Below are 13,226 nucleotides of genomic sequence, written 5' to 3'. Positions count from 1 at the left end.
ATAATATGAGAAACTCTAAGCCAAAAACCAGAAGTACTGAAAAAAACTTAGACGCAAAATCAAAACGTAAGAAGACAGTTGTGTCAACAGCAGCTTCTTATGCTGTTGCTGTGCTGGAAACAAATCAAAGGTGTAACTCTGCCAGCTAATGAAAACAAAGAAGCAGCTACAGCAACATTATTACGAATATCTTTCCTACTATGTTAACTCTATTGGTCTACCTTTGAAACTTTTCTGTTGGAAAGTGTCTTGTAAATATACATTTAAAAACACATTGATGCACCAAAACGAAACAAGACTTGCCTACATACTGGCATGCACATGAAAGTTAAGTGTTTTCTTAGTTTAAAATATTTTCTCATGGCAGAAGGTTTTGTAACCTATTTTATTTCATTCACTAACTAATGATATCCATCCTAATTTTTCTGTTTTGTCCACACTGCCCCTAACTGAATCCCCTACAACCACATCTAGTGCCTCCCTTTTCTTGACACTTAGATTCCCCAAACTCAAGTACATAAATATTAAACTGTCAAGAAAAGATATGATAACATTCTACAGTTTAACAATATAATTTTATAGATCAACAATAGGCTCCAACCAGTACGAAGCACTCTGTTCACAGAGGCTAAGATGATTACATGTGGAACATAATAAGCAACTATAAAATAAAAATAAAGAGTATTCAAAGATCACATATCAGACTATGAGAGTCTACTTCTTCATTCATCACTTTCCAAAGGACATTGTCTTATATGATTACTAACTATCTGAAGAAACAGGGGGATTGAACTTCAGCCACTTTAAAACACTTTTGTAAAAGGAGAAGCAGGCTGTATTATTCCTGATGAGCTGCAATGAAGAGTTTTACGGCTAAGTTTTATAGTCTAAAAATTCCCCTGAGCAAAAGGATCAGTCATTGCTAATTACCAATCAAAAAATGGAAACTTAAGATGTGGAAGACCGATCCCTTTTTTGCACGTGTGTGTAAGTGATGATCTACAGTGAGCAAGAGAAGGTCTGATAGATTCTAAAAACTTAGGGAATAAGTCACAGAGGAAATACAAATGCATCATCAAGGAATGCTCCAGAGAACAAATCAAGAAGGCAGAAGAGATAGGCCCACGTGTAGAGGCACCAGTCTCCCTAATGCTCAAGCTGTCCCTAGACGCCCGAGATAACTCTCCCATGGAGTTTCCTTAACATCGTCTAATTGCATTAACCACCTCCTTCCTCTCTGTGTACTACTATGGCAAACCTGCATCTCATAGCACATCACTTATCACAGCACTTCAAGAACACATGGGGCGACAGAAGAAAGGGCTTACCGCTAAAATTTTATCTCCTTCTTGTAAGCGGCCGTCAAGGTAAGCTGCCCCATCCTTTTTGATCCGGCTGACATAGATACCGTTGTCATTGTAAATGTACTGCTGATCTGTCCCACCAACAATGTTGAAGCCCAGCCCTAAGGTAAGCCAAAGAGACAGCTAATAAGAAAAAGCTCAAAGCTTCAGGCATTATTGTTGTTGCTGGGGGCCGCACCCTCTCATGTCATCCTGTTTTCTTCACAATACTGAAACTCAAATCATACATATCTGCATCATCCTTTCAACCATCACTATCAGGAAAAGTTATTCTCATGAAACTCTTCTTGAAATCAGAGGGGAGACCCTGAATGCCTGAGGGCCCAGACGCTTTATTCCATAAAGCATCCGTGAGCTGTTTTCAGGGGGGTGTTGGGGGAATACTGAGGGACATGTCATTGTTTCTGAGACGCTGATTCCACCCTTAGCAGGAATACACCTCTTCAGTACAGTACAGAAGGAAAGCATTCTGCATTTCACAAAAGGCCATAAACGGACCTTTGAGCAATAAGAAATCACGCCTGACAAGCATTTCATGAGTGGGAAAACAGAGTTAGGAAAGGCAAGGAGCATTAGACCCTGTCCAGGGATAAGGAAACACGCAAGAGGAGGTGTGCTACCAGCTCGAGGAAGGTTTCCTTCCTGCTCGTTTTAAGGGCTCGCGCACCCAAGCCCGGCTCTGCCTCCGGAGCCTCCCCGGAGCTGCGCTTCCTTGGAGCCAGGATTTGGCTCCGCAGCCGCGCGCTCGCTGCTAACCCGGAGCGCACGAGGATCCCCGCGCCCGGACGAGGACAGGGTCCCGGCGGCCCCTGCCTCACCTGAGGGCCTGCGGGTGAGGCTGATCACCTCTTCGGACACGGAGCCGCCGCCGCCCGCCGCGCCCCCGTTCATGTTGCGGCCCTGGGAGCGCGCGGGGCCGCCCGCGCGGCCTCTCCCGTCTTCCGCCGCGGAGGGTGCTGGGAGTTGTAGTCCCCGCCCCGGGTGGGGGGGAGGAGCTGAGCAGGCAGCCTGACCCACTGGGAGGAGTCCCTGCCCATCGCAGGAGCGTGGGACTGGGTGCTCCTGACAGGCCGAGAGGGTTGGGGTGTTCAGCCTGGAGAAGAGAAGGCAGAGGAGGCCTTATAGCGACCTTCCAGTCCCTGAAGGGGCAAGAAAGCTGGGGAGGGACTGTTTACAAGGGCTTGTAGTGACAGAACTAGGGGCAATGGGTCTAAACTGGAGAGGGGCAGGTTTAGGCTAGACATAAGGAAGGATTTCTTCACCATGAGAGTGGTGAGGCACTGGCACAGGTTGTCCAGAGAGGTTGTGGCTGCCCCATCCCTGGAGGTGTTCAGGGCCAGGTTGGGTGGAGCCTTGGGCAGCCTGATCTGGTGGAAGGCGCCCCTGCCCATGGCAGAGGGGTTGGAACTGGGTGATTCTTAAGGTCCCTTCCAACCCAAACTATTCTATGATTCTATGATCTTTAAGGTCCCTTCCAACCCAAACCATTCTATGGTGGGCAGAAAGGAAAAGCAATGTGGGTAGACAGGTAGCATAGTGCAACCATGACATCTCCTGGTTATCCTGTGATGCAATACAGCCCCTGATGTGGATTCAGAGCCACAAATAGCACAGAATCACTGTGCTGACCACAGCCACTGGGAATATAAATACTTAACCATGTCATGTATAAGGCGTTCAGTTTGAGGACTTGGGGAATTTTCTCAAAATGCTTCTGAATGGGTAATTATGGAATAGTAAAAAGCAAAGGAGTTCAACTTCCCATCTAACAGAGGAGCCACTTGAACCAGGGATTCCTGTACCTCAGGGAGTTCTTGAACCAATCTGATATAGGATAATATTTTTCCAGTATTTATTGGGAAAATAAGATAGCAAGGCAAAATTTATCCCTCTTTATTTCCTTACTGAACTATCTCTATTTCTGCACATGCTATAAATGTGGCAATACAGACAATGACAACAGTGTCCTATGCAATTCAATCACCTAACTGCTTGGCACCCTTAGGATAGCCACAAACTGCAGGAACTTCTCTGATGAATATTAGGACCATGTGCTCTGGTCCTCAGTGTTACACTACTGGTTGGTTTGTTCGATATTGCAGTGCAGATAACAAATATTTTTTAATGCATTCATTCCAAGATTACCTGCACATTTTGATTCCTGAATTTAATAGGGAGAGGCAGTTTGGGTGCTGGATCTCTTAGAGGAAGAGTGCACCACATGCCTTAATACAACAACATTAATGCTTAATGTTAAACTGAGTGCTCTAACACCTGGCTCTGATATGGAAGACAGGTATTCAAGGCGAAATTACACCTGCAATGATGAGCAGAACCATAACTCGTCTGTCAAAGGAGAAATTCTTAAACCATTAAGCACAGCGTTCAGTTTCACATCTGTTTCAGTCCAGTTCCCATAGTTACGTTGTTCTGGATATCTTTAATTATTTTTTGCCAATGATCAAGAACACTGGAAAGCAAAACTTGCAAAATGGCCATCAATTATTTTTCCACTGGAAAGCAAAAATTGCACAATGGCCATCAATTATTTTTCCTCCAAATTCAGGTTCTGCTTATACAGTACTTGGCAAACTCCTTGAAGATACATACTGTTCCTTAGCAGCAGTTTTACTGTATTTTAGAGATGACAGTCTTGGCTTAGAACAAAAACAATTTTATCTTGATCTAGCTAACTGCAATTTTAATAGGGATTTTTTTAAAATTTGTTTAGCCAGGAAGAGATTTCAAACAAGAAACACTGGTAAAACATGGTTATAACTTACTCTTAAGCAGTTCCAGGCTTCACCCACCACTACCGGCCTGCCCCATATTAACATCTACCTACAACTTAATACCTTGCTGCACCAACACTGAACATTTTATATTTCTTCAGTGAGAAATTTCACTCTATCAGTGCTTCACATGCTAGACTGACCCACATCTCTTGGGAGACAGTGCAACAGCATTTGCAAGGCTGCCTCTTCCATGTTCAAGTGACACATACATCAGCAAAGTTCTTGCATCCATTTACTTAAAAAGGCAAGGTGGTGAAACCATAAAGATTAGAGATATCAAGTTATTCATTGCTATGGTGGAATCAGAAAGAAAAATAATAATCAAGGAGAAAACCTTAGCAAAGGAGCTGATATATTTTATAATACATAGACTATTTTGGGAGGACGCATGTTTGTCTTGCTCACATGGCCTAAGCAGAAATAGAAGAAAAATGCAGAGAAATACTCCTGTCCAAAGCTTGCTGAAAGCTTCCTCCCAATTAACAGTCATAGGTTTTTAGATCAATCTAAGTACAGAGAAAAATTTAAACCACAGAATTTTGTTGCTTTGTCTCTTCCAAAACTGCATTTACAAGTAAGCTTTCTAGCCTAAAGTGTCCTCATTTGCACCTCTATCTCTTCAGTATGCAGGTCTCTAAATAAGAATTCTCTGACTCTTGTTTCTCTGGTCTCAGCATAGATCTATACTCAACAATTGATGGTAGACTATCAATTGACAAGAGCAGGCCATCAAGATGGCAGCCTGACACTTTTGCAACTGATGTGTATGTATTTAAAAAGCAAAATAAAATAACAGTCTGCCAGTACTTACCAGTTGTGCATAGCTAGCTGGGAGGTGCTCAGTGTAATGCCTGTGTTATTTTCTTCATCTATCACCTGTGATGTGATATAGCCCCTGTCTTGGATTCAGAGCCACAACTAGCACAGAATCGCTGTTTTCTTCATCTTCATCTTCATCTTCATCTTCATCTTCATCTTCATCTTCATCTTCATCTTCATCTTCATCTTTTTTTCTTCATCTGTCACCTAATCCTCCTCCCTCTTGTTTGTCACATATCCCTTGCTGCTCACACCCAAATTAGGATTATTATTTCTCTGAGGAAAATAAAACCACCACCCTCATCAAAAAAAAAACCAAAAAAACAAGAAGTCTAATGATCTGGTTATAAGGAATAAATTTGGGGTGTTAGTTCAAGGGGCAGTTATCTTGTCTTTAAACGTAAACACAGGATTAAGGTTTCTTCATCTTATCAGAACCATCCATGTTGTATCAAGACAATAAGCGTAGTCTGCAGAACAAAGAAGGTGTTACCTCATTTCCCCAGACACAGATAGGCAACAATTTAATAGGTCCCATTTGGTTTAGACAAAAAGCTATGGAGAACTGTGAAGCTGTTCCTTTGTATTTCACAACCAGTCATAAGGTAACCAACACTTTTTGGATGCACAACACAATTATTAAAAAAAAAAAAAAAGTACAGGAAAACATGTAGTCTAAAACTGTAAACGTCATAATTGGGAGGCAGCAAGAATTTACCTTCATCGTTTGTAGAGTCACTAACATATTTCTTCCCAAACACTGCAAGTGCTGAGGTACTTGCCTGCCTTTATATAGAATGTTTGCTAAAAATGTGGTCTTTGCTTTCTGAATACAAATAATTCTTCTGGTAGTAGACAGGTGCATTATAGCCCTTAATCCAGAAAATCCTTTTTAAAAAACCCTTTTAACTGTAAATCTGGACTACAGACTCCTCTTTATGTTGATCTGGTTGAAGGATCTAGTCACTGCTGTAATGTAAAAAAAAAAACCAACAAATTTTCAAATGGTATTTCCACAAGCCTCATATTTTTTCATCAGTTAGACATATTTCATCTCGTGTTAAAAAATGAAACATATGAAGTTTCTTCCTGTGTGGCGCTTAGTAGAGCTGCAAGGACACATTCAGCAATAGCTTAAGAAGAAATCACACAGCAAACCAAGAGAACCCCCCTGAGAGAGTCAGATAAAACATCTATAGAATATTGCAGGTATTCTGGGTGGATGAGACTGCTAGAACAGTTCCAAGTATTTTAGAAATCAGTTAACTTGTGCAACCTCACAGACAGCTCCTCTTAGCGACAGTAAAACACATAGCACTTCTCAAAAGAACACAGTAGTCAAGACACTGGAAAGTTTCCAGAAAAGAAAGACAATTTGTTCTTCTGATATGTCAAGTTTGGTGTCACTACACTCTTGATGTATATCTGACGGTTCAGAATCGTAATGGTATGATCTAGATAATACTTCTCTACTGTCTCACAAAATGAAGACCCTTTTCCCCATGCTCTACCTCCCTCCTGAACTGCTACTCCCTGAAAACAATTGGAAGAGCTTATACCACAGACACTTGCATCTTATTGCAATACCCATTTCTTACCTGCCTGCCTGTCATGGATGTGAAATAAAGACTGCAAGAGAAATTTTCTTCTCTTTGTTTTTTAATGAATGCCAGAAGAAACATGTTCTCAAACATCTCTACCCCTGAACTGGAAAAAGCATTAGATGCCATTAGAAAGATGAGAGCAAGTAATTTAAAAAGTTTACATTTGTAAACTATTGATATGAAGCATAAAAACAATACCTACAGTTTGCCTAACTAGTTCAGTTTAAGAGCTCAAGGTGCAAAGAAAAAACTAACAGCATGCCTTACTGCCTGCATTTATTAACTTAAAATAAAGAAAAGGTAACATTCACTCTCCATTTAAAGTTATTGCATCAGATTAGAACTATTCAGAATGTGCTGAATGTTATATTCAGGAGTTATCAGCTGGCTGTGCGTAAGGAGATTTCCCCAGGAGCATCCAAAGCTGCAGCTTGTTGGTCTTTGGCAAATGCTTCGGAGTGGATCTCTAGGAACTGCTGACATTTCCACTGTGTGAAACAACTAGTACCTTCAGTGGCCCTGGGCCTTCTTCCTCCTAAGCCATCCCACTTATCTCCTGTTTGTAACATACGTATACAAAGAGACAGAGAGCAAGAATGCTAAGTACTGTTACTTCCAGTTCTTGTCTCTGAAAAATATTTCTGGCTGGAGGTGGTCCACTGTCAACACTCCTTCCAAATCGTTCCTGTTCACAATACAGAGGAGCCCAGCCATAACTGCAGTGACAGTTTTGACGATTGTTACACACTCCTCTGTCATGACACATCATCACATTACAGTCGTGTTTCAGCAGTGATAGGCTGGTACATGTCCTGTTGATGCAAAGCTTACCACTACCACATGACGTGCCATCTTCCACAGCTTCCATGTCAGTTATTGGCATCCCTGCATGATAGTCAAGACCCCAACACGATTTATCTTCAACAGGGGTCTGGACTAGCGTTACATGGTTCTGCAGGAAAGGCAATTTGTTTATGTTTTCATACTGGATCCTCCCACATAAGATATTCTCAATACTGCATTTTGTAAAATGGATATTGTTATGAATACCACAATTCCCAAACTGGTCACCTTGAGTATTCACTGCTTTAAAGCAGTCTAAAGGAGCAGCTCTGGCATGTTTGCCAAAGAGATGCTGGCACTGTTCAGTGTGGGAAGGACATTTTCCTTGATAGCAATAAGCACTGTCTTTGCAAGGGGTTCCATCTGGTATGTACACGTCTGGTGGGCACTGAGGGGAAGTCCCATTGCAATACTCTGGCAAGTCACACTTGACACTACTTGCTCTGCAGAGTGTTCCAGCTGGAAGGAACTTACAGCTCTTGCAGCATTTTCCAGAAGCACAGACTGAACCTGCAGTAAAGCTACAGTTCCAGTGGCAACAAGGATCTTTTTGGCAGTTTGATTCTAAACCACAGTCACACGGCTCTCCATTTTCTACTATCTTATTCCCACAATATTCACGCTTCATGGTGTAAAAAGCCCCACAGCAGGGCGGTGGGGGAGTAGCCGCATCGCAGCCCCTTCTGCCTCCCCCACAGAGTATATCAAGTTAGGAGGGACCCATAAGGATCAGAGTCCAATGTTCTGCTCTTTGCAGGAGCGTAATGGTACATAACTGTAAAAGATTTCAGTAAACATGGAAACGGGCCACATCTTGGAGGACTGCAATGGTGCCTTGAGACATCCATCCTCTGCTCTTTGAGGCTCTTGTGTGGAGGAACAAATATATTAGCCCACCACAAACATGTTCCCCGCCTTTTACAAGCTTTAAATTAACGGAGGTTTCTCCTTCTGAATAGACACAGCGAGGAGGGGCCCCAGCTCAGCTTCACACTCATCATAGACATTTGCGTTGAGCAAAAGGTTCATTTGGTTAGACCACAAGGGGGAAAAACTGCTTTAATAGGTCAAAGGCTGTCTTTTGCTTCATTCACTTTTTTATTAAAGGATAATTTGTGAGTGGAGAGCAGGAATATACTATTTGAGTTCAAAAGAATATCTAGAAAAGCTTGGAGTCTGAAATGAAAAAGTACAGAATTCCTAGTCTCCTAGCTGGTCACTAGGACATCACATGCCCTGGTGCCCTTTCTTAGCGTGTACCTTGCTATAGCTACTACAGCTACACACGTGCACACCAAGAAAAAAGCTAGAACTAGGGATGAACTCACTTCCACTATGTTCAGTAACACAGAGGCAAACTAATAGCACTAAGTATAAAAGTGTGAAGCCCATCTATGGCACAGCTGCTATACCCCTAGAGCAACATGCCTTATTTACAGACATCACTGATGCAACAGCTTTTTTTCTCCCCATATCACAGCCTTTCTAAAAGTACGTGTCTGCAGAGCACTGGGAAGAGAGAGCTTACAGGTACATCTACCACTTGGCTGCCATCCCTGTTTTAGGGAACAGCTCCATCAAGGCACATCTGTAAGACGGTGATCAGGATTGTGGTAAGACTGGATGTCCTGTGCACCACAGCAACGCACGTTGGCTTTTTAGTGCAGTGCTGTGATTAGACACAGCTGTTATCATCTGGGAACTATTCACAACTTTCTCTTCAGTACTGAAAGCATTTCTGGGATAAAATCCAACCTACTATGGCCCTTATCTTTCTCAGCTGCAGGAGGTGTACCCTCTAACCACACCACCTCCGTCTTAAGGATCCTGCTTTTCAGCAACAACTTCTACGTGCCAACCATCACTCTGGCACAGACAGTACCACTCAACATTTCAAACTGTCTGAGGCAGGCACTGCCCTTCAGGAGGCTGAGGAGTGGGACAAGAGGCTGGCAGAGTGCACAGAGCCTGACACTGCTGCCTCAGACCTCAGAGAGGGCTGGTACCTTGAGCTGGGCACGTGTCAGGCCTAACTAACAGCTGCAGAGGTTACCAACAGTTGTCCAAAGGGGCTTCAGATTCTGTGAAGTGGCACCTTGCTCTTTCATAGCATTAGTAGTGCACACCTTGTAATACAGTACCTCAGACTAAAGGAATGAAAACAGTAGGAAGCCTGCTTCTGTTAGGATCTTTGTAGAAATCCATAACTGTACATTGTTTGAAATTTATTATTGTTTGACCTAAAAGCGTACAAATTTGTGACCTGTGTTAGCCTTAGATTTAATTTAAGTTTTAAATTTAGAATCTGGAAACTATTTTCTGTGAGGTCTTTTATGTGCAGTTAGTTGTTGAATAATTGTCCACTACTTCTCAAGTATCAGTTTTGCGTTCCAGGGCCGTAAATTATGAGATTCCATCTTTTTAAATAGATATATCTCGGACCACAATAACAGAAAAATCCTGTTACTAAATCCATGTGTGCAGTGTCTGTAGCACTGTTTTTAAATGCGTATTTTTGCTGTGTGACCACTCCTGAAGTCACAGAAAAACCCTACTGTATCACTCTGCCAACTTGCTAGAGACGTGTATTACCTCCCCGCTTCCCTAGAAGTTGCCTACTATTTTCTTTCTCTTTTAATATAAAAGTAAGTATATGGTTAGGGCTAGAAAGTACCCTGGTTCCATTGTTGAACTCATGACAGGTTATTCTTGGCGGAAAGTATCAATGTAAGTTTGCAATACTGTGTTGAACACCTAAGCACTGAGCTCACACAAAAAAGGGATGACACTGTTGTGTTCAGATTACCAGAGCCTTGTACTTCTGTCCTATAATCAGTTAAAGATCAAAGGGGTGAGAGGGAAAGATTCCCATTATGCCAATAAAGAAGTTGGGGAAAAAAAAAGTCAGTGACCTTACAGCAGAGCAGGGAAAAAGTATGACAGCAATCCATAACTACTTCAACTGCAGAAACATTTGTTTGTCAGGTGTAACTGTGTCTCTCATGATTCATCAGTGTTTCTCAAGCTTTTTCAAACTTGTAGCCCCCTAAAATTTCCACTAAAAGTGCAAGCTCCTATGGAATTGAATGCTACTGCAGGAAGTCTACTTTTCTCACTTATATTCTATCAAGGCTTTAGGACCAGGTCACTGACCCCCAGCAGCCTTGTGGACTACAGATTGAAATCCACTGTCCTAGCAGAAAGAAATTAAGCCTTCTGATTGCTGAGGGAGCAGTAATGCATCATAACTCATCCCACTGAGAAAATATCTCCCCATCAGCCATCTATCTCTGATCCACAGTGGCTACAGAAGGACACCTGTCACATAAGCAACCGTCTGTTTGCTCTCTGCATGACAACGGTATTTCTGCTGCAGCTGAGACAGCTTCACATAGTAAATTGAAGTAGCTGGATTGCCCCTCTCCCAACAATTTGGCTGGATTTTTGCATACACATGTATGTATATGCACATACATGCATATCTGTTCACATGTATAGACATTTATATGTATTTTCAGGCCTTCAGAAGAAAGTTTCTATTAAAGTTCTAGGTCATTTGTAGCTCCTGCTACATTGATTTAGGCCAAGAAAAACCCTTTCAAAGTCTAAATAGTTATTATCTAAGATAATAGAGCTAAATATTAAAGTAGAGCTAGCTCTCCTGTACAACTAAATCTCTCCTTTATGCAAAAGAAAGTGATGCACAGTAGAAATTTCCAAACTGCTTGCTTTCATTTATGCACTTCACAAATTCTGAAAGTGCGTTGGACTTCAGTGTTCAGGCTCCAAAGCAAGAGACAGTGCCCAAATATCAGAAAGAAAATGCTTAAAATCCTTATACACTGAAAAACATTACTGACAGCTGCTTAACAGCTTTTGAGCAGTAAATTACTTGGAGCTTAACAATAATATGTGACATAACATCACTTGAGTAAGTTAATATCAAAGCTCACTGAAAAATTAAAGCTCACTAATAAAGTTATTTTAGAATATCTTGCAGCAAGTAACAGGATCAGAAGATATTTCAGTCCCTCATGTGGCAAATCTTTAGCATTGAAGAACAGCTACTGTGAAATCAACACACTCGTTGGTAATATCCCGTACTCCTTTATCATATAATTCTCCCAGGAAAAGATCACTCCCCTGGAAGAGGCTTGTCACATTTGAATACACTGATTCATGCGTGGAAGCCATTTTCTATCCTCTCGGTAGCTTTAGATGCTGGCACTTGTAACTCAGATGAGATCAGAACAGAAGTCCATCCTTTTTAATGCCCTCTGGCACCACCCAATACCAGATGTTTCTGCAGAAACCAAAGAGGCTGTTAAGAGATGCAGATGTTGGAACAGTCTGCCCTGTCCAAGTTCCACCCTCTCCTCTGAATCAGCTTAAGTTCTGAGCATAAAGATTCATTCTAAATGTAACTCAAATTCAGCTTTGTTAACTTGTCCCTCTGCTTTTGTACTATCAGACAGAACGAGAATTCTCCACCTCCCTACTTACTTCACAGTACTCAGTTTTACAAAGACTCAGTATTTGTCTTTTCCTTAGTTCTAAGGAACTAAAGTCTTGGTCTTCCCAGTAGCTTTATAGGAAAAATTTTCTCATACTCAGTTTATTGCCCTTCTTCAATCCCCTGTACTTTTTAGGAGAATTCTTTTTCAGGCACCAAGTTGTACAGCACTGTTTATTTCATCTGAAGTCCGGTGACTGATAAAATACTTTGCTTATACTATGTGTCCCAGCATCCATTTTTTACTACATCTATACCTGCCTTCATGAATAACCAAGATGCCTTTCTTCTGCTCGTAATGTTAGATCTTTCTCTGATGAACAAGTAATTTTTCCTCTCTCAAAGAAACCCACAAACCTAGATCTTCATTACAGTGCAGTCTAGTCATCTTTCTCACTTAAATTTCCCCAAATGACATGCATGTTCTCAGTAATATGAATAACTATAGAGAAATTCAGGTACTTTAATGGCTGTTTCTAAAGAGATTATTCTGGACATGAAGTCCTGCAAGGACTGCTGAGGTTCCTCACCACTCATGCCTCATTTCTGAAGATCCTCCTTTCCATCATAGGGGTGAATGAAGTGATGGCTTTGGTGCTCCTTGCTTTCACAGGAATTTCTTTAATACAAGAAACAATCAAACACCCTTTTGGTCTAAGCTTATTTGCACTACCTTGTAATTATTCAATGCTGAATAATAAGCTCTGCCTTGTTTTGAACACCCCAAAATAACAGCCTTCTATATCTTCACTTGATTTAAGAGCTCATACTAGTTTATTATCTGCTTCTATCAACTCTTAGAGAAACAGCTGTTCAAACCCGACCCACATGATATGAAATGAAGCTAATACGCACTTAAGTAAACCTATATATAAATTTTAGGTCTGTATCTGCATCAACAGCAAACAGCTATTGGCTTATCTACATCTTTAATGCGACAGTTTTGGATTACAGGACAAAAATTACATGGGTCTTTCCATCACTCAATAGCTACCCAGTTAGAGTAATTTATTAGTTACTGAAACTAGTAGTTACTGAAAAGTTTCTTTAAACCTCCAAATAAATTTGACACACCTATACAAGCATATCTTAGTGTTCCTTCCTATCCACATTTTGCCTGTTAGGCACAGACCTTTTCCTTGCTTATTGCAGTTTACTACAAGGAAGCAGGTAACAAGCTATTTCAAGTATTCGTCCATTACTTCAATGAACAGCCAAAACCAAACCAACAGTCTTTTCTTTGCAATGGATGATTTCTGATTTTACTCAAAAAAAAAAAAAAAAAAAA

At 41.3% G+C, this 13,226-nt stretch overlaps 2 protein-coding genes across 6 annotated transcripts in view; both read right to left on the bottom strand.

Moving 5' to 3' along the window:
• Positions 1-2,326, bottom strand: part of SYNJ2BP (synaptojanin 2 binding protein) — a 133,433-nt gene extending 131,107 nt beyond the window's left edge. For all 5 annotated transcript variants that reach the window (XR_008450133.1, XR_008450134.1, XR_008450135.1 and 2 more), the window contains exons 1-2: positions 2,183-2,326; positions 1,329-1,465 (exon numbers count right to left, since the gene is read on the bottom strand). Coding sequence is in view for 2 of the 5 variants with exons in the window: in XM_054068459.1 (XP_053924434.1) it covers positions 1,329-1,465; positions 2,183-2,255 (210 nt within the window). In the remaining 3 variants the exon portion in view is untranslated. The remainder of the gene's footprint in view (positions 1-1,328; positions 1,466-2,182) is intronic.
• A 3,118-nt stretch (positions 2,327-5,444) lies between these two features.
• Positions 5,445-13,109, bottom strand: LOC104061955 (disintegrin and metalloproteinase domain-containing protein 21). Its single transcript, XM_054068236.1, has one exon. It carries the CDS (start codon positions 8,051-8,053, stop codon positions 7,118-7,120), a length of 936 nt encoding a protein of 311 aa, XP_053924211.1. The 5' UTR covers positions 8,054-13,109; the 3' UTR covers positions 5,445-7,117.
• Between the last annotated feature and the right edge of the window lie 117 nt (positions 13,110-13,226).

This window comes from Cuculus canorus, chromosome 5, assembly GCF_017976375.1.
Source record: "Cuculus canorus isolate bCucCan1 chromosome 5, bCucCan1.pri, whole genome shotgun sequence".
Lineage (NCBI taxonomy): Eukaryota > Metazoa > Chordata > Aves > Cuculiformes > Cuculidae > Cuculus > Cuculus canorus.
The sequence above is the reverse complement of the archived record's forward strand: the minus strand, read 5'-3'. Positions and strand labels throughout refer to the sequence as shown.